This window comes from Neopelma chrysocephalum, unplaced genomic scaffold, assembly GCF_003984885.1.
Source record: "Neopelma chrysocephalum unplaced genomic scaffold, ASM398488v2 Primary Assembly neopelma1_93, whole genome shotgun sequence".
Classification (NCBI taxonomy): Eukaryota; Metazoa; Chordata; class Aves; order Passeriformes; family Pipridae; genus Neopelma; species Neopelma chrysocephalum.
Window position 1 is genome coordinate 1,095,391 of NW_020897755.1, and position 24,838 is coordinate 1,120,228.

Genomic DNA, 24,838 nt, shown 5'->3' on the forward strand with positions numbered 1-24,838 from the left:
AGTAATGAAGCTGTTTGAAGCTGACCCAAGCATGTACTGCAGTCAGGAAGGGTGGGTCTGTCCTGCACTAATCTTTGTGGTGGCTCTAGTGATGATCTGACTGACACAGAACCACAGGATCGCTGAGGCTGGAAAAGACCTCCAAGATGGAGCCTACCCTGTGACCAATCCCCACATTGTCAGCTGGACCAGAACACTGAGTGCTACATACAGTCGTTTCTTGAACACCATCCAGGGACAAGGACTCCACCACCTCCCTGGGCAGCCTGTTCCACTGCCTGACCACCTTTTCCATGAAGAAATATTGCTTATCCAATGAAAAACAAAAATCGTACCAGATTAACAATCTGATCTCAGTGACTGTGTGGTCACACAAGTGCCTGTACGAGCACCAAGAAATGACTAAGAGCACATGGCTGTGACTAGTAGGAGATCAGATCTCACTGGCCACACAGTCTCAAAACAGTGTAAACTACTTCTGAGAGTGCATCCTTCTAGTATGAGTAGTGCTTAACTTCCCCAGAGATTGGAAAGAGAGATTGCAAATTGAACAGACCTTACAATGGATATTTTTGAAGTGAGAGTCTTCTGTTTTCTTAAGTGAGATGTGAATATAAAGATCTATGCCTCAGCTTAGACCTTCAGTTAGGGAAATTTATTTCCTGGGAAGATGTCCTCAGGATCAGTGTCTTGGCTGGACGTTGACCAATTACTGCAGTAGTAGTTACTGACAATGCAAGGAAAGTTGGGCTTAAAAATAAAGAGGCATCTTTAACTTTCTTTGCTGTAGAAAACAGTGGTGCTGTTGCAGGAACAAGTTGAATGTATATGTCTCTGTTCCTAAAGAAAACTGGAGATTACTTGTTACTCAAACTTCTGTTGTTTTTGCTGTTTCTTTTGCAGAAAAATCTGCGAGTCCTTCAATGACTATGTAAAATTCTCATGGTTTATCTGATTTACTTCTCCTGGAGCCATGGATGAGTACAGTCGCTTTGTGGACTGGGACAAAATGGATGTGAGTGCCCAGAGCCAGGACACGAAGGAGCTCAGCTGCACCGAGTTCCAGGAGCTCAAGCACCTGGCCCGGCAGGGCTACTGGGCCAAGAACCACTGTCTGAGAGCCAAAGTGTACCACAAACTCATCAGCAGCATCCCATGCCGCACGGTGACCCCAGATGCCAATGTGTACCGGGACATCGTCGTGAAGATCGTGGGAAAGCGCAGCAGCAGCTCCCTGCCCCTGCCGGAGTTTGTGGACAACAGCCTGGTCCCCACGTACTGCCTGAACGCAGAGGGCATCGGGGCGGTCAGGAAGATCATCCTGTGCATCGCCAACCAGTTCCCAGACATCTCGTTCTGCCCGGCGCTGCCGGCGGTGATCGCGCTGCTGCTGCACTACAGCAAGGACGAGGCCGAGTGCTTTGAGCAGGTCTGTCGCATCCTGGCCTGCAACGACCCCTCCAAGCGGCTCATCGACCAGACCTTCCTGGCCTTTGAGTCCTCCTGCATGACCTTCGGGGACCTGGTGAACAAGTACTGCCAGGCGGCCCACAAGCTGATGGTGGCCGTGTCCGAGGACGTGCTGGAGGTGTACTCGGACTGGCAGCGGTGGCTCTTCGGGGAGCTGCCCATGACCTACGTCGCGCGGGTCTTTGACGTGTTCCTGGTGGAAGGGTACAAGGTCCTCTATCGTGTCGCCCTGGCTCTTCTGAAGTTCTTTCACAAAGTCAGAGCTGGGCAGCCCATGGAGTCCGACAGCATCCAGCAGGACATCCGAGCCTTCGTGAGGGACATCGCCAAGTCAGTGTCTCCGGAGAGGCTCCTGGAAAAAGCCTTTGCTATCCGCCTTTTCTCTCGGAAGGAGATCCAGCTGCTGCAGATGGCCAATGAGAAGGCTTTGCAGCAGAAGGGCATCACGGTCAAACAGAAAAGGTAGGGGCTCACCACAGGCAGCCTGAGCCACCTCTGGAGTTTTCCCAGTCAGGCAACCCTGGGGCACTGCTGGGGCAGCTCCACTCGTGTGTGCTGGTGTCCTCTGATGTTTTCTCTCTGAAGAAAAAGCCAGCAGCCCCAAAATTAAGCATTGTAGTGAGAAGTGTAACTGAGGTGTTATGACACAGGCAGAACAGAGCAGTTTCTCATAGCTTGCTCAGTGATGAATTTATACAGGTACATATTAATTACAAGTATTGCATCTCAAAAGTGTCTTTCTTTTTTAAATTAAAGGGTATTTTAGCAAAGCTGGAAAAAGCACTGATAATTTACTTGGAAGAAACATACACAAACAACTGTGAAAATTAATTCTTAAATATGAGATTAGCTGTATAAAATGTCAAATTGATGCTGCCCAGTACTGTGAATTCAGCAGTTTCTATAATGTAAGTAGGTGCTGTCTCAGCTGGGAACATTTTGCCTAACTGGGGAGTTATTTTAACAGAGCAAGGACAAAAAAAGTCTTATTTACAGGTTACTTTTTAAATTAATTTGACTGCAAGCCTCCTGAAAGTCAAGAGTAGCAGTCAAGGGTAGGAAGGAATTCATCTCTGTGACAGGTTCGTGTACTATTCGAAATAATGATTTTGAAAGAAATGTGGAAGAGAAGAGTGAGTATGCAGGTCCAAAACGTGATTGTGTCATCACAATTCCTTTTCAGAAATGAGGGGAGGAAAAAACAACTGTGAAACTAGGGAATGAAATCCTGCTCCACTGTGGTAGTAAAAGCCATACTAATAAAAAGCCTAGCTGAAAGACCTCTCCGTGGATATAGAAAAGGTAGCAATTTATTAATCTAATCAAAATTAGCATCCTGCCAAGTGCAAATGTATGTGCAGGTAAATGCTGGTGGTGCATGTGCTGTTTCTCCGGAGGCCTCTGACAGCAGCAAACTTCTCCCAGTCACTTTTGAAATCTAAGTTTAAGTGTTGGACAGTTTTATGAGCTGCCCTGCCCTCTGAAGGGAAGGGTGACTTCTACACTCCCTGGGTCAGTGAGTGTGTTCTCTAGAATTTGGTATTCTATAGGCACAGTCTCATTTTCTCTAAATCTTCAAAAATCCAAAGGTACCAGCCCCTGATGTAATAGGATCTTCCAGCTAACTGTTGCTGAGTTAGTTGTAAACAGATATCATTCCATGGTATGTAAATACACACTGAGTGCATTTCAGCCTATAAAATAACATAAATCTTAGCTGAACCTCCTTCATGTGCCTAAGCACATGTAAAGTTCCCTCCAGTCTTTTCCAGTGGTTAATTTTTAGACTCACAACTTGTTTACAATCAGCTGCTTCATTTTTCTGTCAGACTCAACTATTTCAGGGCCTTTAGCCAGTGGATTGTCACATCAGGGAGAGTTCAGACCGTTGCGTTTGAGACTCACAACCAGGAGTTTTAACTCTTCCAATATGTGTCTTTTCTTCCTGTTCTGAAGTTCAGGAGAGTTGTAATATCCTTTCTGAGTATATTCTTTAAAACAGAACGAGCTTTAAAAAAAATATAAAAGAAAAAAAACTCCACACCACAACTAACCACAAAAACCCCAGAAACTCCTGCTGTGTTACATGTCGCAGAGAAATTCTCGCTCACAACTGTGGTGCCTTTAAAGAGAAATACAGTAATATACCCAAATGAAGCCAGTAGCTACTGCTACACCAAGCAGAATTGCTACTGAAAGGTTTGTATCCTCTCTTGGCTACTTCTGTGAACCCACTGAAACTTCTCAGTGTCCTGGGGAGCTTGGCTCAGTTTGGATCCCAGCATGGGCAGATGTGGGCGCAGGAGAAGTGAGCCATTCTCCAGGGCTCCATAGGATGCCAGTGAGTTCTCTTCTCCAGGTCTGTTTGGCCTGTGCAAGGAGATGATGATTTATTTTCCAATCACATAACAAAAAAGGGGGGGAGGAAATAGAATTATAAATGTTTTAACCTGTCTGATTGTTTTTCTCATGCTTGGTGACTCAAATCAAACCTTGCTTTGTTTCTCTCCAGGCTCCTTTCACTCACTTTGTCACGGATGTAGGAAGTCACTGATCTTTTCTATCTTTTTTTGTCTTTCTCCTTGTACGTTCTCCTCTGTCCATTCCATCCCCACTGCACCCCTCCTGTTTGCAGCCTTGCACCTCCCAAAAGGTAGGTTAAAACACTTGAACCCTTTGTACTTTGCTGGTTTCCCCTGTCCTTGGCTGGTTATTTGTTCCAAGGCTGTTGTCATCACTGAGGTTGGGGCAGGAGAAGCAGGGCAGGAACTGGAGCATCCCATTGCTGTGCCACAGCTCCTGAACACGCTCCTGCAAAGTTAGTTCAAAGCACCTGCAGAGCTGTAAGGGAAGGGATCGTGGCCCAGGGAGTGAGCAGAGCACTTCAGACAGCAGCACAGCTGTGCCTTGCAGAGTGGGAAAGAGTAATGGACGTGGTGGGATCATGGTAATGGCTATAAAGGGCCAATATAATAATGGTCCTTTCTACACGAGGAGAAAAGGTGGTGGGGTTTTTTTTTGAACATCTCAAATAACATGTTTTCAGAGCTGCTGGGTATAATCCCACATCCAAACCTGGTATATGCTCTTGCATTAGATGTGAGACACACTCAACTTTTTTTCTTCTTTGCAAGCTTTCTGCAGTTATTTGGAAAGATTTTGGACTGACCCCAACTTGGCACACTCCTAAAAGTGACCTGTCTCTACTAATACTAGATTATATTTATTTTTAAGTAGGCAGAGGTTTTTTAGAGGTGAGAAGACAAGACTCTTTTCCTGTGTCAAGGAGGCCAGAATTACTCAGCCATAGAGCATTAATGGTCAATGAAGTCATTCATCAAGTCTTGACCTGGAAAGTAAATCTTAAAGAACAAAACCCAGTGGATTGTGATATCTGATTAGAGGAGAACTTGAAAAGGGAAAAAGCTGCCCTGTGAGTACTAAATACCACAGATGTTTGGGTTTAAAGTGATGCATTTGAGAATCCTCTGGCCTTGCTGCAGGTGCCCTGAGTTAACTTTAGTGAGTGATGGACACTAACATTTATACTAATTTATAAAATCAAAGTTGGAATTAATTTCCTTGTGTTTTCATGTTTGAAATAACATCTTAAGAGACTTATCAAAGCATGTTTCATACCATAACTTCTGTGTTGAGGATTTTACCCCTTATAAATCAGCAGGCTGTTAATTCCAGCCAAGCAAACCTTCAGCATCTGTGCATTATTTTGCTGCAGTTAAATTGTTCTGAAAGCAGCAGAAAACCTTAATTTCTGCTAGGAAATGGATTGGGTTGGAGGGGGCCTAGGGAGGTGCAGGGTGTCTGTTGACATTGATCTCTAGTTTCAGGTTTATGCACCACAAATTACTTATATTGCCATTTATGACTGAAAAAGAACATCTCCCTTTTCCCACACAATTATGCCCTCGCTGAAATTATAATGGAATTTAAAGCTAATGCAGCCCCTATAAGATTTGACCCAAACCAGAGTAGAGCAGGACAATGTAACTCAGTGAGTCATACCTTGGAGTGGGGTATTTGTTGTCATGGACATATCACTGGGACCTTTGAGGTGTCTGAAGCACATTGTATTAATGATACAGCTGGAAAAAACAGCATTCCTAATGAAAGCAGCAAATAAGATGCTTTATTAAAAATTCGTTGTGCTGGGTTTCTAAATCTAATTTCCTTTGGTATATTAGCAGTTGAAAAAGTCTTTCCAACATCAGCAATCAATAGAAAGTTGTCATTCTCATCCCAGTAACTGATGAAACAGTAATGCAGGGTAAAATCTTACTGAATTTGTTCAGTTCTAGTGATAGACTGTAATGCTATCCAAATTTACTGATTTCTCAAACTGCTTGTTTTTTTACTAGATAACCCTGAAAGACCTGTAGTATGGTGAAGGCTAAACTTATTTTTCCTCAGTGAATATAAACCAAAACATTTGGTTTTTTTCCTAGTCAACTTGTGTTCTGTTCATTTTCATTCATTTACTACTTTGAAAAGCAACTGCCAAACTGAAGGAGATGATTTTCAGTGTCATTAGATAAATACTGTCAAAAATAAGAGAACTAATACAGGTTAGATACTTGTAACTAGCTGCAATTTTCTGGGCCCTCTCTCCCCTAGAAAAGCCCCTTATATTTTTGCTCAGCAGCACAGATGGTTTGATGTAGGCACAGGCTGTGTGTGGACACTGGTATCAATACAGGGTCAGGTTTCAGTCTCAGGCACCTGCAGCTGAGATTTGTGACTGGGAAATAGCAAGTCATTTGATTTCACATCCTTTGGCCAAGTTATGGTCTAGGTTGAACTAGATGATGAGATTAAATGCGGAATGATTTGCCATGATATTCAAAGGGAAGGAACTGTATTCCTGAGATAGTTTTAAATGGTCAATATAGTGGCAAAAGCTTTTGAGTAAATCAGAAAGATCTGTTTGAAAAGGTGATATTCCACCCCCATGGAAGAGTTGTGGGAAGACACAGGGTTCTGAAAGGGATGTGTTCCTGGAAAACTGCTGAGCTCAGGCTTTGAGTGGGGCTTGGGGAGGAAAGTCCTTAAACCAGCAGTTCAGATCAACCAGAAGGAACAAAGGCAAAAGCAAAGGCACTCTGAATGTGAGAGCCTTTTAGGAACAAGAGCTGAAGTTTAGTTGCCCAAACAGCTCACAGAAGTGTGAAAAATATACAGACCAGAAATACAAATAATTCTGAGGTTTGCCTGAGGTGTAACTTTAAAACTTTTGATATTTGCTACTAACTCTTAGCCTGTTTATCATCGTTACTTTTCCTCCAGAAATTCACTCTAACAAACTAGTTGATTGCCCTGAATACTTTTTAATTACTTAAATGTGGAAAAAAAAATCTAATTTCTGCTGAACTGAAACCAAGGCTTTGTTTCTCAGCTCTGTTCCATAGTGCCACCAGTTTTAGCTGCAGACCAGACAGGATCCGGAGAATGAGACCTAAAGTAAGATTCTGGAGATGTGGGTTCAAAGCTTGGCTCATACTTTGCTTCAGTGGATCTCTCCTGTGGCTCAGCTTGCTGTTTAAAAACACAAATAATTTCCCTAGTCAATGATACTGTAAGTTTTAAAAGCCATTAAGAGTTGCAAGTTCCTTCAATAGGTGCCCATAAAAGTTCCTTGCTCATTAAATAACTCAGGGTAGCAATGCAGGGAGTGATTTGGTTCATTTGGCTGGAGGAAGCAGTAATTTTAGTATTTTTTTTATAGTGACTTAAGGAGTCACTTCATTAGAAATGCTGGCACTAAGGCAGCTACAGTGAGTTTCAGAAAGCAGGTCCCAGTGTCTCCAAGCAAGCACCACTCTGAAGTATAGTACAAATGCTGCTGATTTTTTGGTACTACAAGCACGAAAAGTAATAAACAATTATAGTTTGTGTGTTTTAGGGAGTGAGCTAAGCTGTCCAGATCCATGTAGATGTACACTACTGAGGGTGTCTTTATGTTCCATGAAACTGAGAGGAAAGAAATGTATAATTATCAGAAAAAAACCATCAGAAATAGGCAAATACTTGCACCTGAACCCTTGCATGCAGAGCAAACTGATAAAGCTTCACTTGACTGCTGGCTGCCCAGTAACTCAGGGTCTTGTGCGAGCTCCTGTGTCATTGCACCACGTCCTTGGCTGTCACCTTTGCATTTTGAGTGTTTAACATGGCAATAACACTTGTTTAATCCCCAGGCTCTGGGTTTGTGTGCCTGTTTAATCTGAGAAATGAAGGCTGTTTAAGCTGATGATGGTTGTTACCCTCAAGTGTTTAAAAGCCATGAATCAATCTTTATAACTGTATCAGACCCCTCTGGGGGGCGTGGGGGTTTCCTCTCCATTGTCCATGTCCACCATTCCTTCATGTTCTCAGGCTCCATCTGTAACCATGAGCCCAGGAACTTCTTTGGTTCTTAATGAAGTGGAAGTCATTGCTAATGACATGTTTCCAAGAGGTGGAACTTTCGGAAAGCTTCAAACATTTTCCTTGGATTAAAGTTGCCCAACCTGGTAATGCTAATTCCTCAAAGTTTTCTGAGGGCTTTAGGGATTCTCTAACCCCTGATACAGGCAGGACCTGGGGGTGGGGGGAAGTACTACCCCTTCCTTTCAGATCCTGGCTGTTTGTTTTGGCATTCTGTTCTCTGTGCTTAAATACAAGTGCAATTTGAGAGAGAGACCACCTCAAATAGCAAATACAATTTGAACTATTTAAGGTCATGGTCATCCTCACTGGCTCAGCGTTGTGTCCTCTGTGTATAAAGGTGCAGGCAACAGCTGCCATACAGAGGAATAGCTCCAGGTATTTCAGTCAGGCTAGATCTCTGCCTCTCAGGATTATCTTAAATTGCAGTAATTTATTACCTTCACTAGGCCATGGCCTTCTAACCTCGTGAGGTGGAGCTTTGAACAGTAACTTATCTACTAGGGTCTGTTAGTGCTCAGCTATCTTTGCATGTTACTGTCCTGTAATCCAAAACTTGTTAAACAAAACTTGTTTCTCAATGTTTTGTGTTGTATTTCTCAGGCAGAATGTGCACTTGGCAGTTCATGCTGAGAACTTCAAGTCAGAAATTGTCAGTGTGAAGGAGATGAGAGACATCTGGTCATGGATCCCAGAGCGATTTGCTCTGTGCCAGCCCCTCCTGCTTTTCACCACCTTGGAACATGGCTGTAGCCTGAGCAGGTAAGGACAACCTTCAAAGCTGTCAAACTTCCATCAGTTCCCTGACTGTGCTGGTCTGAGACTGGTTCATTCCTCACTGGGTCGAATGGTTCAACTCAGTGGCAGATCTTCAGGCTCTTTTGACAGAAAACCTGAAGATCTGCCACTGAGTTGAACCATTCGACCCAGTGAGGAATGAACCAGTCTCAGACCAGCACAGTCAGGGAATAAAGGAGATTCCTCTATATGAATCTGATTGTCATTATTTTTTAAGTGGGATAAACTAGATATGAGTTCTCCTTCCACTTGGCACAGAAGACTATAACCCTATAGCTCCTAAAAATGACTGTCCTTGGCAGGTGAGGTACTGAGGTGGGGAGTGACCTGCTCTCCCAGCCCCATGTGCCTGAGGAAGAGCAAAAGCAAGCAAAGAGAATGCATCACAATTAGTTTCTATGAAGACCCAAAGCCCTTCAGACACAGCTGTCAGCCCTCTGGGTTGTTTTAATTCAAAATGCTGTAAAATGCTGCTGTTGGGATGGTCAGGTTTCCAGTTATTCTGCAGAGATATAAGCAACTGCAGAGAACTGAGTAGAGAACAACTGCTTGATAATATTCATTTACACTCAGCTGTATGATTTACATGGACTGTAGAAAGCATTTGCAGGAATGTTCTTAGTCTTTAGATGTTTTTTGCTATGGCATCAGCTGGAGGAGGAGGTGGTGTGTGACGTTGAGGAGGGAAGGAGCTGCAGTTGGTGGTAGTTGAGTGCTCATTTTTGTGTGCTCTGCACTTCAGGTTCTATTCCCACAGCGAGGGACACGAACCAACTCTTCTCCTCATCAAGACAACAGCAAAAGAGGTGAGTGAAGTGAAAGAGAAGTGATTAAACTGGGTTTTGGGCAGTGTGCAATGCTGTATTGCAACACACAACTGTGTATAATAAAATGAATAAGCAAGGGTTGGTTTTGGTTTTTTAACAATCCATGCTTTAAATGATTCCATTTGTTGGTTATAGGACTATGCATTCTTGAGTAGATCTTGTAAACCAAGTCTTGGTCAGCTGCTTTTTCTCCAGTAACTAATGTTGGACTAAAGTAACTCATTTTGCTCTTGGACAGACTCTGAATTGCAGAATCAAAGGGACAGGGTGGGAATTGTGTTAAACTCATGATGCATAGAAGATATTTTCTTTTCTCCAGGATATGAGGAGAGAAAGTAACAGAATTTGAATGGTATGAATAATGCTACACTACATAATGTGAAAGCAAAAGCCTTAGCTTCATCTCCTTCTTGACTGGGACAAAAATAAACCAAGGCAGCTGTGAGAAGTTGAGGAGGAGTGCACACAGGTGCCTTGTTTCTGCTTTGCTGTGTGTGGCAGTATCAGGCAGCATAATGTGAAAGCAGCAGCTTTAATACATAAAACAAGAAGTCTTCCCAGAACCTTCTCAGGAGGGCACACAGGAGCTTCCTGTAATGGTGCTGGTTGTCTGTGCCACTGGGCATGACTTTTAAATATCCTGTATATAACATTAAGCTGTTTGCAGCCTGTGGGCTTATATTTCTGCCTATGTCCCTGCAGGATGACTGTCCATGAACAAGCCCATTTCTACTCTTATTTGCAGCTACCTAATGCTCAGACTCTGGGTCATTTCGTATTTCTGATGGTTTCTGGACATCCAGGCCTGCACTGATATGCCAATGGCTCATGGAATACCCCTGGTGTCTAAAGGAGAAAGGGGGGAATATTTGTTTATTATTTTGCTTCTTGTCCTGGATTATGTCAAAAGTCTTTGCTGGTTTTTCTAGTGTGGTTTGCTTCTTACCTCTCAAAAAAATATATACAGCAAAAAAAAAAAAGTAGGAGAAAAATAAGGAGGATTTCGTTTGGTGATTGTGGGTTCGAGGTTTAATGCAAAGGGTTGTTCATCCTCTATTCATACGTCTCTAGTTACTTTTTAGAATGAAGAAAATTTGCCTTCTGATTTTCTGTCTCTCATATCCGTCAGGCATATCACATCAAATGGACTGCTGGGTCATTTTAGATTTAGTTCTAAATTGAAATTTAACTCCAAATACAGATTTATCTGTATAAAAAACTTGTTCTTCAAGGATCTTGTCCTAGGAACTCTGTTTGTAATGCTGGTGGAGGCTAAACAGCAAGTGTTCTTTAGAACAAGTCTGTATAACCATAACTGGTTTTCCAGTTTCTGGGAAAAAAAGCAGGGATGCTTTCACCCCACTCTTGGAGCTTCACTGTGTGTGCATTTGGCAGGGACGTGTATTGCCAGTAGCAAAAAATTCTTCTCCTGCAAACAAAAGGCTCCAGAAATCACCTCAGCTTTCTGAGGGTGCTTCTCTTTGTTGGAGATTAGTGACCCCCCTGTGGTTTCCTGCTAAATATCTGAGCTAGTTCACCATTGGCTTAGCTAAACTGGCTTTGGCCTACACTTGGAAATGTAAGAAAGCCACCAAGGCCACTGTTTATGACCAGAACATGTTCAGGCAGAGCTGCTCATACTGTAATTTGGGACAACACTGTTGCTTTGGATGCCAAAGTGAGGAAGTGGGAGTCAGACTGTACAGGTTTGGAGTGATTCGTGCTTTGGTACCGGGGTTCTGTTGGAACATTTCTCCCTTAAGGCCTCAGAGATGTGAAGTAATTTATGAAACTCTTTGGATTTAAGGGAAACCACAGGTGGATTAAAGCAATTTAAATCTATCTTTAGATATAAATACTGGTGCTGCTTTAATCCACTGGTACAGAGATTCTGAAACTCCAACTAAAACCTGCAGTTTTGGTCTCTGAAATGTCGGTATCAGTGGGTTTAACACACTTCCTCCTTTGATGGGAAGCCTGACTGTGCTGTCTGTGCCAGGTCTGTGGGGCCTACCTGTCCACGGACTGGAGCGAGCGCCGGCGAGGAGGGAACAAGCTGAGCTTCTTTGGGACTGGAGAGTGCTTTGTGTTCAGGGTGAGTACAATTTTATTGTTCCTGCCCAGTAGAAAGACAGAACCACTGTACTTGTGTAACTCTTACTTCCCTTCCGCTTAAGTTTCTTCCCTTGCATGGAATATTTTCTTAAAAGATCATAGAATCGTTAGAAAAGACCTTAAAGGTCATCAATTCTGGTTGTCAATCCAGCACCAGCACCACGTTCATCACTAAGCCACGTCCTCAAGTGCCACATCCACACAGCTTTTAAATCCCTCCAGGGATGGTGACACCACCCCTTTCCTGGGCAGCCTGTGCCAGTGCCTGGCAACCTTTTCAGTGAAGAAATTTTCACAATATCCAACCTAAACCTCCCCTGGCACAACTTAAAGCCATTTGCTCTTGTCTATCTCTTGATACCTGGGAGGAGAGACCAACCCCCACCTAGCTCCACCCTCCTGTCAGGGAGTTGTAGAGAGAGGTGATGCAGAGATGAGAGATGTAATAAGGTAACTCAGAAATCACTCCATCATTTCTTCAATCACCTAAAAAGCAAAGGAATGAAGAATACAACATCTGGCCTCAATAAGGGTTGATCCAATCTTTCCCACTGCCCGTGCAGATGGCGACCGAGGGTCTGGAATGTCCTTTGCTGGGCAGAGCTCTGTGCAGTGTGTGCACTAACTACAGCCCTGCTCTCTCTGCCCCTCTGCAGCTGCAGCCAGAAGTGGAACGCTACGAGTGGGTGATCATAAAGCACCCAGAACTGGCCACGGCTGGCCCAGAGACAGAGAACCACTCCTCCCCAGCTCCCAGCACACTCTCCTCCGGCAGCGGCCCCTCGGAGCCCTCGGATCGCCTCTCTCCCTTCCTGTCAGCACGGCACTTCAACCTGCCTTCCAAAACTGCCTCCATGTTCATGGCTGGCAGCAGCGAGTGCATCATCGTCGGTGAGTCGGTGTGAGAATCCGAGCACAAATCCTACCCCAGCTCTTCCTATCCACCTCGGATATGTGGTAAATACAGGTGACCCCTGTATCTGTTTCAGTATCGCCGCAGTTAGAGATAAAACTGCCCAAAACCTGATATTATTTCCCAGCAAAATTTTTCTGTGGGAAAACTTGCATGCAAGCGTTTTAGAGAAGGCTCATGGCTTTAAGCACAGCTGTTCCTTCAAACTGCCTAATTCAGGATGAGAAGTAGTTCTCAAAAAGGAACTTACTTTACATCAAGGCTTTTGAAACACAGACTAAACTATAAAACATGTTAATTCTCCAGGAACTTTACTGGATCTGTGATGCTACTGACTTTGGCAAAATCCTTCTCAGTAATGTTGTCACCTAAATGGGATTTACAAGGAACAGGTATAAAACCATAGTTGTCCTTTTCCCAAAAAGCTTCACTTGACAGTTGTTAGGAGAGCAACTGGCCTGTGATTTCCTCCATAATATCAAATGTTGGCTGATTTCCCACCCTGCAGCATGTTGGAAAAGCTCTCTAAGATCATCAAATCCAGCTGCTCCCCCAGCAGTGCCAAGGCCACCACTAACCCCTGTCCCCACATGCCACATTCACACAGCTTGTAAGACCCTCCAGGGATGGGGACTCCATCACTGCCCTGGGCAGCTGTGCCAGGGCCTGACCACCCTTTCCAGGAAGACATTTTCCCCAATATCCAACCTAAACCTCCCCTGGCACAACTTGAGGCCGTTTCCTCTCATTTTGTCCCTTGTTCCCTGGGAAGAGATCCTGACCCCCACCTGGCTCCACCCTCTTGTCAGGGAGCTGTAGAGTGTAATGTGTCCCACCAGCTCTTCCTATCAGCCTTGGGTAAGGGAGTCACTTATATTTACCATATTCTACACGATAGGGAGGAATAAGAGAGATCCAGGCTTGGGTGGTAGATACAGAGAAGTGAGTGTTGTACACAGCTCCAGCTGTGGACCAGAATTCCCACCCTTCTGATTCCTCAGATGTTTTTGGTAGATGTTCTTTGATGGTTGCCCTATAAGCAATAGGAGATATTCCTTTTTGTTTTCCTAACATATTTCTGTCTAACTTTATTTCACTTCTCTGCATTTTCTGACTGTAAGCAATGTGAACCTTGACATAGACCCACAGATAATCAAAATACTTTTAATTCTTACATGTTTTATAGTGATTTAGAAGACCAGACTGTTGCTTACTGATCTTGTTCTTCTCCCACCTTTGATTTTTGACTGCTAACAGAATTATTTGGTTTTTCTTAACTGGAGGGAAAATTTGCAGTTGGTTGCTTCCAGTATCCTCCAGCACTGAAAAACAAATCTTAAGTACAGGTATTTGAGTCAGGCTTCTTGTTCTCACTGAGCTGCATTACTTTACTTTGTTATTATTAAAAGAAATTATCCAGTTCTGATATTATCATTTAAAACCTTTACATTTGATCATACTCTGTTACACCTGAAGAGAGCTCTCAGACATCACTGAGGGCTTTACTCGCATGAGAAAAGCACTGAAGTCTTTCCTTTATTTTGGTTTTGTATAGCTGTTTCCCATGCTAAGAAACGCAGAGACCCCCTCTGACCCTCTCTTTGTCTCTTCCCAGGAGGAGGTGATGGCCAGGCTCTGTACCTGGATGCAGATCTGAACCACGGGAGAACCAGCCACTGCAACACTTTCAATAACCAGCCACTGTGCTCTGAAAATTTCCAGATCTCTGTGCTGGAGGTGTGGGGCTTCAGAGACACCATGAATGGTTGACATGACTGTCATTAATCAACTAGTTTTTCAGTTGTCCTAGGATTCCCACAGCAAATTCCAAGGCAGGAGCCAAGTTGGAACATCCTTTTTGCTGGGCTCGGTGCTGTCAGTCATTCCTAAGTGGTGCACTTGGATACAGGGCCTAGTTGTTTACTCCTGTTTTAGACAGGTCAAGGTGAAGTAATGTCAACTCCTTGTCTCTTTACCTCTAGAGCTCTGTATTCAGGCCCTGTTATTAGGTAGAAATGAACATGTGATGACTTCAGACCCATCCTAGGTGGATACAGGTCCGTATCACGGGATAGGTTTGGAGTTTGCAGTTCCTCGGAGGCACAGCACTGGCTGAGCTGTGCTGCAGAGCTCTGAGCCACTGGCACCAGTACCTGGCCTGAGCCAGGAATATCAAATGTCTTCTCACAGAGAACACTGATGACCTCAGATTTGATGTAGAACAGTAGTTCATAAAACCACTGCCCTACTCTGAGCAGACTTTGTGCAGGTAAATCAGTACCATTAAGTTATGAAGCTCTTGATTCACTCCAGAACCATGATTGCTAATCCTCTCCTTGTACCAGAACCCTTGGCACGTCCCAGTTGTATCTGTTTGAGGAGTCTGCCTCTGAGAGAGGCATCCAGGCTGGACAGTCATATCTCCAAGGCTTGATTTTGTTTACAGTCCTACTCCATATCAGTATGATGACTTCAGACTGACTTGTGTGTCAGGCAACTGGATGCCAGAGCATATCTGCAGTGCTCAGAAACAGCCCTTTCCTCATCCTTCCTGGGAGCTGAAATGGAGCTTTAAATCTGAGAATAACTGTGGTGATATCTCTGTGTGTTTGGGGAGTTAGACATGGTGACACAGGAGCTTCATGCTCTCCCCACAAGTGAAGGAAGGAAGGTGGGAGGAAGATCCTGGAAAAAGTAGCAGTTTCCTGCCAGCATGTTCTGGTAGGTTCTGGGTGATGCAGAGAGGCTTTTGCTCATTCCTGAGCATTCCTACAGTCCTCTTTGGGCATGGCAGGTGGCATGTAATATCTGGAGGCAATTTCCCAGTGTCTTTACCCAAAACTTGCACTGTCAACTGTGGAGTTTCTCCCACATGAAGCACAAATACATAAACATCAGTGAGTAGTCCAGAGCATACAACAGGATGCTCAAAGCTTCAGTGAATAACTCACCAGTAAGATTTATCACAACAGGTAAAATGAAGGGAAAGAGAAATTGCTGATTCTTTCAACAGTTCAGTCTAAAAAATTGCTGTAAAGTGGGAGAAATGTTATTGCTACTTAAACTTGAACTTCATTAAAAGGAAAAATTAAGCATTAGTAATGTTAAAAGTTAGGCTGGACAGGGTCACGTTCATGTTCAGAGGTGAGATTTTGGTGATGGTGGCTTGTCCAGCTTGGCAGCAGTGACAATCCCAAATGGCTTGGGAGAGGGCTGCCTCTTGCAGAGTATGTGAACAAACTTGGCAAAAATATGATTTGCTGCTTAAGGTGCCATTTTGAATTTTTGTCAAAATAACTCTCTGAATTATTGGCCTGTGTGCAGAACAGTTTAGGGTGTCTTTTGCACCATTTGTGTTTGCAACTCGATTCTCTCACCCTGTCTGAGGGTCAGCACTGGGCCTCCCTTCCTCCTCCTTCCCACTCAGTGAGTTCTGTCCAGCTGTCTTTTTCACAGGTTTACCATAGGCTTGATTGAACTGGGAGAGATAATTCATTTATACTGATGTATTTAGGTGGAAGAACTCAGTCATATCAGGCTTTTTTTGCAAACACTGGCCGATGCTGCCTTCTGTTATATTTTTCAAAGCCACCTGTGTCACTTTGCCCTTGCAGGTATCCCACAATCTTCCTCAGACAAAAGAAATTACTCAGAATATGTATCCCATTTAGTGGGTTCTCCTCAGTGTAGGTGAGTTTTCACTTTTGTCTGCATCTTCTCTTTTGAGCTTATGTGAGGTGCCCTTGGTAAAAAAAAAGATAAGACCAACTCAAAACCACAATAGCATTAATTTCCAGGTTGTTGTCAGAAATTCCCTGGAGCTGTATGTTGGCAGGATTTGTGGGAGTTGAATATTACACTCCAAATGAATAGGTTTTATCTGCAGAATCTTTGCTGCAGTGTGATGGGATTTCCTCACTCCCATCCCCACTGGATGCAGCAATGGCAATACCTTATCTTAAGCCATACCTAAGAAACATGCCTCAGAAACATGTTCCTTTCCCTGCCATGTTCTTAGTGCACAGTGATTTGGGTGTTTGGAATCAGAAATAACTCCTGGTTGCTCAGAAATCCATTGTTGTGTGAGAATCCAAGGAGCAGTCCTGGACACCAGGCACAGGGTTGGTTTGGTTTGATAAAGGCATCCTGTGGGACTGGTCTGTGTGGTTTGAACTGGAATAGCCTGGATAAGCAAGAGGCTGCAATAATCCTGGGAGAGGAATTGTACAGTCCTGTGGCATCTTCACACAGTCCTTGTGTTCAGTAAAAGTGGACGTTCCTTGTCACATGCAAATCCTCATTTGTCATTCCTGTAGTGGTTGTGAGACACCTTAGAGGAACAAGACTTGGGCTTCTTTCCAGTACCAAAGAGGTGTTTTTCCTCTCCGTAGTTAATGGCTGTTGCTGACCAAGTGTTTATCAAAGTTTGTTACAGTTTGTTGCATGCAAAGCCCTTGAAGTGGAGGCCACAGGCTGGTTTTGAAGACAATGACTGCAATGGGCACCTTATCAGAAGGTTCAAGTTATCTCAAGTGCTCCAGCTGTGAAGTGCTTTAGTCAGTTGTTACTTGCAGCTCTGAACAAGTGTTGGTGTAGTTTGTAGTCCCTCTTTGTGGTCCCCCTGGCAGCAATGACAGCAGTGCCAGAGTCAGGGAATGAGCCCTTTGTGGAGCTGGGCTGGGCCTCAGCCACCACAGTCCTGCAAGAGCATGTCTGCCTTCCTGAGAACCTGCTTTTGCTGTGGCATATTCTCTTAAAAGCAGAAAAGATTCAAAACTCCTGACATCAGAAAGTTGACTTCATTGTGAATGACATTCAGGCTGTTTGCAGGCCATGGGAACTGTTTCCAGCTGCAGCCAGGCTGGACAGACTTCACTGCTCCTGAGCCACCATTCCTACAGCTCCTGCACTTTGGCATGCGCCCTTTTCTGATTGAAGCACATTGATCACCCTCCTGTTAACAGAGGCAAATTAACAAAAGGATGGGAAAAACTCACATTTCCTCTCTGGTGACATATCTGAAGTCAAAATGGAGTGGGGCCAGTACTGTTCTTTGAAGAGTTAAACCATGCCAATAGAGATCTGTGGTTACCCACGGAGGGGCACGTGCAGATCCTTCAACTGCTATTTGTGTGTGTGCATTGAATTTGTGTACTTTCTCCTTGGAAATCCATCCTCATTTTTGATGGGGAGTGACGTCCTCTGCCCGCTGAGCACAGGGACACTGATGCTGTGGCCAGCAGGGACCAAGAGCTGAGCTGCAGCTCCAGCAAGTGACATCCAAGGCGTGCGCACCCGGCTCTTGGGACGCCTTTGTGCCAGCTCTCTGTCCTGAATTTCAGACTATTCACAGTCATGTTGAGTGTGTGCACTATTTGGGGTGATGTTCTCTCAGATGAGTGGTGGTGTGCTGTTGATTTGGTTTTCTACCCTCCCTTGGAATCGCTGCCCTACGTCGATGGTATTTTTGTCACTGTGCGGAATCTTGGATTATATTAAAGGTGTTTGACTGTGGGGGCTGCTGACCTTGTCCTTCTTTCGGGTCTTTTCCTTCCTGTCGAGCTCATAGCAAAAGGCACCCTGAAACAGAGAGACCTGGAGTGTGTGTTCTGGGGCAGGACTCTGCACTGTGGTGAGGTGATTACATGGTTCCTGATTGTTTCAGAACTCACAGGACTTCCACTAAGACCAGGTACCAAGCTGACTGTAAAAAACCTCTTGATTGGCAAATTCTGACATGAGCCTTCTTCCTTTTGCAGGGCTCAGGAGCATGGTTTGTCCCAGCCCAGCCTGAGTTTAAAATGCAGCTTAGAGGCGTCTTCTGACCGCCAACACCTCTAAGTTGTGACCACAGGATGGTCCTTGTGACCAAGGATGTAAATTTTAAAAGTGGAATTCCACTAAATTTTGGGGTTTAAACAAAACTCCTTTTTCCAAAAAAAAAAAATAAACCCCCGCCATACCTACCTCATACACGAGTCTGGGCTTCCCGTGCTGCCGTACATGGATGTTTTCAAGAGCAGAGCTGTGGTTTTAAGGCAATGCAGTGTGGAAAAGAGGGATTGCTGAGCTGGCAGAAAATTCCCAGAGGATTCTCAAACCAGCTCTGCACTTCCGTGAGGATTTGCTGCACAGAAAGCCCGCGGCCACTAGAGGTTCCTCTCAGCCTGTTCCTCTCCCTCCGTCACCGGTAAATCCATTCTTGCAAGCCAGAAGTCCCAGAATTTGGTATACACCATCAGACTGTCCTTCTTTGTCAAAAGAGACAGGAGCAGGGAAAAGTGGTGTGAATAGACTTTGTTCACATGGTTTCCTTAAAAGTGACCTTAGCCTTAAACACCACAAATCACAATTTTACAACTCCCTTAAGGGCCTTAATAAGGAAGGTGCTTAGTAGCAGGAAGGTGTAACTGAGGGTCGTGAGGAGCTGAGCAGTGCGGGCGGCTGGTTTGGGACCTCACAGTGACTGAGAGCTTGAAGGGGAATGTCTTTGGTTGCATCAGGCAGTGGGAGCTCTGTGCTGCCTGGAGGATGGTGGGAAGGTGGGTGATGTCTCACAGGGCTGGGAGCAGCTGCAGGAGCCTGAACTCCTGGGAAAGGAAGGCTGTGCTCTGTCTCACCAAGGTGCTGCGGCGTGAGAGGAGCCTGATGTTTGCTACTTGTGCCTTTTTTGCTGGATTTTTTTGTGCAGGCTTTTCTGTAAATGTCTCACAGTTACCCGTTTCCTTGGGAGATGTTTTATAACCAGCTGGTGGCACCACATTGCCTCTGGCAGCAAACTTCAAGGGTTTCCTGCTTTTTCAAGCCCCCTGTTGGGTGTTTCCAGGCCTGCCCTTCCCAAGCACCGCTTTGGGCTGCGGAGCCTGAGGCGCTGGAGGGTGGTGGCCCCGCTCCTTGGCCGTGCTCGGTGCCATGAGCTGCTGCTGACTCTGATTTCAGGCCACACAAACAGCTGCTCCGTGGAGCTGGATCCAGACTTCAGCTGGGGGAGATCTGAGCGTGTTCCACTCCTGCTTTGCTGTCCTGCTGCTCTTGGGCAAAAGTGGATAAGACACCAGGACTGTCTGAACACCCTGAACCTGGGGACGTGCCTCCCATTGCTGACACAGCTTCAGTTCATGGCTTGCAATGTGATTCACCTCTCTTTCCGAGGTTGAGTGGTCCTCCAGAGTTGTGGCTGTGCCCTCCACCTGCCACTGACTGGAAGGTTTCTGTTCCCTCCAGCAGAGGAGGAGGCAGCTCTGGAAACCCGGAGGGAGAAGAGGAAACCCAGTGAGCCAGTGATTGGTACCTCATCCTCCCGGCCTGGGTGATGCTGGATCCTCTGAGCCACAAGCTGAGAGTGCCCATTTTTGACCTGTGATCATTCCAGAGCAGCCCCAGCGTTGGCTCCACCAGCTCCGCAGGCCCAGCTGGCTGCAGCCAGCGCTCTCCTGCTGGGACACAGTCCACTCCTCTTCCCTAAACATTCGTCCTCGTGCTGCCCTAAATCCCTCTGGGTCCATGTGAGGACCCGCTTTTGCCCTCTTACTCTGGGAAGCTATTAGCTGTGCTGCAGGGAGCCAGTCCCTTTCCCTGCACTTGGGCTTTTGCATCCCTTACCTGCTGCGGGGGTCTGAGTACACCCTGTGCTTGGCACACTCAGCTTCATAAGGCTCTGAATTCAAGCCCAACAAATACCACAAATCTAATCAGGTTGTCTGCTCTCTGAATCCTACAGAGCAACAACTTGTCCCACAGGGAAGGGCTATGGCAGGGCTGGGACCCTGCTGGGGAGCAGAGCCCCCCCAGTTACCCACCCTCAAGACAAAGCCAGAGGAAAATGGATTTCAGCAGTTCCACAGCTCACAGAAATACTTGTGGATGCTCTTTTCCTCAACAACAGCCATAACCTCTCTCTTGGGTTCATTAGGCTTTTCTTGCACTCCAGGAACATCAGCCACAGGTCTTACATGTTCTCTTGTGGGGGAAAGCATTTCCTTGCAGCCCCCCATGGGTTGTGCCCTTGGGGTTGACTCCCACTTACAAACTGAACTCAGAGCAGTTCAGTTCCAAGGACTGCAGGGCCGTAACTAACAGCATTCCTGAGGGTGAGGGTCTCCTCGAGACAGTTTCCTTCCCTAATGAGCAATAACAGACTCATGAACAGATTTTTGAGATTGCAGAAGCCGAAACCACAGGAGGAGCAACTGACTGGCTGAGGAAATCTGATGAATGTGTTCAACAGAGCCCTGGGGGGCAGGTAGGGGCAAGCCAGGACTTTCCAAGGAAAAGTGGGAGCACCTCTCTTTTCAGCCAGCTGCCTGCCTTGTGCTCAGCCCTCTGACAGTGTTGGAGCTGCCTCCAGCTCAGACTGGCCCCTTGGGGAGTGTTTCTAGCCCACATTTAGGAGGGAGATGTGCTGCTCCTTTGGCTCACGGGAGCAGATGTTCCCTCCAGCCCATTCCCTGGGTCAGAGCAACCTCCAGCCAGTGCCAGCCCCGGCTCCCAGGCTGTCCCAAGAGCTGTTGGCAAAGAAGAGGGTCCAGGGCTGCCCAAAGGAAGTGGAAGGGCAGGCGCTTGTCCTGTAAACCAGAACAAACAAGCTCCAGGCAGAAGCCTTTGGCCGGATTTGTGTCTCATGACCTTTGCTGTGATCTGTCTCTCGTGCAGCCAGAACCTTCTTGCAGGGGCTGGATCTGTGTTTCCTTGTACACACGACAAGGGTACGGGTTCATGGCATTGCACAGTCACTCCTGCCCTGCCTTCACACTGGTTTTCTGAGGCACAGGATGTTTTTAAGGGTTTAATGTTTAATCTGCACCCTACTGACGAGGAGAATTGCAGAGGTTACAGGAGCCTGTGAGGTGGCTGCCCAAGGTCCTTTTCCTTCCCAGGCTCCATGTGGCTCCAGCCTGGGCAATTTTCAGAAGCACAGGGATGTGAAATCGAGGGATGTGAATCCATGTGAAAAGCCACTTGCCAGGGCTGGTGAAAGGCGCATGAACAACCCCCTCCAGGCAAGAGACCTGCACTGGGAGCACAGGGAAGAGGGAGAATGGGAAAGTTTTGCATTTCTGGGCAGAGTTCTGCAGAAACCCCCCCGCAGGAGCAGACGAGTCCAGCAGTGAGCCCTCATGGCCCTGGGCACACCAGTGCTGTGGGACCAGCTCTGTCCCTCCTCAAGCTTGGGATCAGGGTCTCCCTTCTCCCAGGGCTGCAGAACCAGGGGTTATCCAGCAGGTCCCATGTGATGCCCAGAGGCAGCTGCTGTCCCCTGAGCGACAGCTCTGCCCTGGCCCCAAACAACCCCAGTGTCCTCCAAAGGACCTGACCCGAGCCCGTCCTCCCTGCTGCTGATCCCTCACCATCACCGGAACCACCAGGGAGGATCTGTCCTGAAAACCCCTGGGGGCCAAAAATCTCTGTCACAATCCCAAATATTCGCTGCTGCCCATCCTGCAGGCTGTGCCACTCCCAGTGAAATCCAAGAGCATCAGGGTGCCACCCCCTACCCGGCACCCACAGCTCCCTGTGGGATGCAAAGATCTCCATCACTGCCAGGGCTGCTCCAGCACACGGGAGCTTCCCCACAAGTCTGGAAATGGGGAGGGAGGGCTGGGCCATGAGGATAAGAAGTGCCCAGGGAATAAGAACTTGCTTGGGTGAGCCAGTGCCTCAGCAGATGTTACTAACACGCGTGTAGTCGTCCAGGCATCCTGAAATAACGAGCTATTCCAGACCTCACTGCCCATGTGATCCTGACTGAGTCAGCTGATAGGAAAAAATCCCTGGATGGAAGAAACAGCGTGTCCCTCGAAGAGGTCTGGGGCTGGGCAGGCCACCCCTCTCCTCTGGGTTCAGCCAGCCCGGAGCCAAGCAGTGTGTGAGGGATGGGTGAGGACAGAGCATTGTGTCTCCTGGAGGGAGAGTGGAAGAGGGGCCAAACTGGGCTTGGGTTGAGGTGTTTGGCTGGACGGAGGCTCCCTGTCCTGATCTTAGATAAGGGACTGGAATCTAATCACAGTCCCCCATGTTGAAGGGGAGTGTCCTTCCTTTCCCGGCACATGCCAGGAGTGTCCGGCCACTTTCTCATTCCGAGGACAGGAGGGTGAGGAGGGAGAGTCCAGTGCAGGACCAGCCTGTGGGGACATCATGGGTGCTGCACACATCCCAGCTGCCCCCAGTTTCCATCACGGACTAAAGGTGATGGTGTTTCCCCCTCTCTCAAAAGGAATCACAAAGCTGGATTTATTCCCCCTGTAAAGCCTCCTGGTTTTGTAAACCCTCAAAGCACTGCTGGAAAACACGGTGCCTTGTTGTCACCCGTGTTGTCACCTGGGCTTTGTGGCTCTCCTTACCTCTGACTTGCTGATCTATGCCTAAACCTTCTGAACCAGTAAATAAAATACTTTAAATCAGCTTCTTTTAATCTGTTCCATGTATGCTGCCCTTCAATTTCTGTGCTGTACTTGAGCAATATGGTAGAAAGAGGAACTGGTTGGTTTTGTATGTTCCCGACATCTTTCCACTGAGTCTCCTCTCCCTCTTCCTCTTTTCTGAGCCAACATCCTCGTGTGATCTTTTGTCATCTGCAAACGCTCTTGCCCTTTTCACCTGCAGCCACTGAACTTTGCTGTCTTGGCTGTGCCTTCTCCAAAAACTGCTGGTTAATGCGGAGATGGCTCTGCCCCAACAAGGCACCCAGACTGAAGCTCCCTCTGTAGTAGGTGATGTCTTCAGGGCCCGTGGTCAGCACTGGCCAGTGGCCCCTGGGCTGTGTCAGAAATAGTGTGGGCACAGGCCCAGGGCAGTGCCCGTCCCTGTGCTGGCACTGCTGAGGCACCTCCAGCCCTGGGGACAGTTCTGGGACCTTCAAACAAGAGACACTGAGGGGCTGGAGCGTGTCCAGGGAAGGGAACGGAGCTGGGGAAGGGGCTGGAGCAGCAGGAGCAGCTGAGGGAGCTGGGGGGGCTCAGCCTGGAGAAAAGGAGGCTCAGGGGGGACCTTCTGGCTCTGCAACTCCCTGACAGGAGGGGGTCGGGTTCTGCTCTCAGGGAACAAGGGACAGGAGGAGAGGAAATGGCCCCAAGTTGTTCCAGAGGAGGTTTAGATGGATATTGGGAAAATTTCTTCACGGAAAGAATGGTCAGGCACTGGAAGAGGCTGCCCAGGGCAGTGGTGGAGTCCCCATCCCTGGAAGTGTTCAAAAAAACAAGTGGACTTGGGGCACCTGGGGACATGGTTTAGTGGTGACCTTGGCAGTGGTGGGCTAATGGTTGGATTCAGTGACCTTAGCAGTCTTTTCCAGCCTAAATAATTCCATGGTGGATGGGCAGCCTAAAAAACAACAAAAACCAGAGGACTGGGCTTTGGAAACCCTGGGGTCATGGCACAGATCTGCTGCTTCTGTGGCATTGAGGTGAGCAGGTCAAAGACACGCAGGAATTTCTCCTCCCAAGTCTCATCTTTCCTGGGTGTTTCCGCCCAGGGGCAGCACATCTCCTGCCAGCAAAGGTGGGCACGGGCTGAGTGGGCACCTGTAATGCAAATATAAAAGCACAAGTAGGAACCCACAGGTAACCAGCTGCTTCCTGCTCTACTGAAAACTTGCACTGGAGCCTTTGGAGGTCTCAGAATTTCCCTGTGGTCTGTTCTCTTTGCTAGGACAAGTCTGACTAAGGCCATCTTTGAGTAGGTACAATGGAGCTTCCTCTAGAAGAGGTGTTGGATGCCATGCCCAGGACAGTCCAGGATGAGCGTGGGCAGAGGAAATCCCAGCCCACCTCTGGCACCCTGGAGAAGGATGTAACAGCCCCAGGACGCCCCAGACTGTGGTCCCATCCGGACCTGCCTCCTGTTTCCCTGGCTGCAGCAGCTATAGACATTCAGTGCTCAGCCCCCTTTCCCAACGTGCACAGAGCTGCCCCAGGCATCCTGGCTGGCAATTCCCAGCCTTGGGGCTTGGACTGATGGGAAAATCTGGTGCTTTGTCTTCTCTCTCCTGCCAAGGCAGCTCTAAAACACCATATCCCGGGGCTGGGTACGTCCCTGGCTGCAGGCACCAGTGCTTTCTCTCGGATTTAGACGAGAAGGCAGCACATGAAGCAGGGGTAGGGCAGGCCCCGAGAGCTCAGCCTGGCACACCCCATCTCGGGATGGAAATTTTACACCGTGATGTTGCGTGAGTGTTTCCTCCAGACCAAGAGGAACAGAAACTCCCTCCGACTGCCACAGCCTTTCCTGCACCGTTGTGGCCTTGCTCATTCCCAAGCAGATGCTCATTCCAGAGGAG

The 24,838-nt window shown here is 46.9% G+C and overlaps 1 protein-coding gene across 2 annotated transcripts in view; it reads left to right on the forward strand.

Annotated features, from left to right (window-relative positions):
• Positions 1-18,078, forward strand: part of TBC1D24 (TBC1 domain family member 24) — a 29,707-nt gene extending 11,629 nt beyond the window's left edge. The window contains exons 3-9 of one of the 2 annotated variants that reach the window (XM_027693646.1): positions 904-1,932; positions 4,106-4,123; positions 8,515-8,673; positions 9,452-9,515; positions 11,536-11,631; positions 12,215-12,542; positions 14,180-18,078. In XM_027693646.1, coding sequence (XP_027549447.1) covers positions 974-1,932; positions 4,106-4,123; positions 8,515-8,673; positions 9,452-9,515; positions 11,536-11,631; positions 12,215-12,542; positions 14,180-14,334 — 1,779 coding nt within the window. In that variant the 5' untranslated portion in view covers positions 904-973 and the 3' untranslated portion in view covers positions 14,335-18,078. The remainder of the gene's footprint in view (positions 1-903; positions 1,933-4,105; positions 4,124-8,514; positions 8,674-9,451; positions 9,516-11,535; positions 11,632-12,214; positions 12,543-14,179) is intronic. The other variant, XM_027693647.1, reaches the window with a different exon arrangement.
• The last annotated feature ends 6,760 nt before the right edge of the window (positions 18,079-24,838 follow it).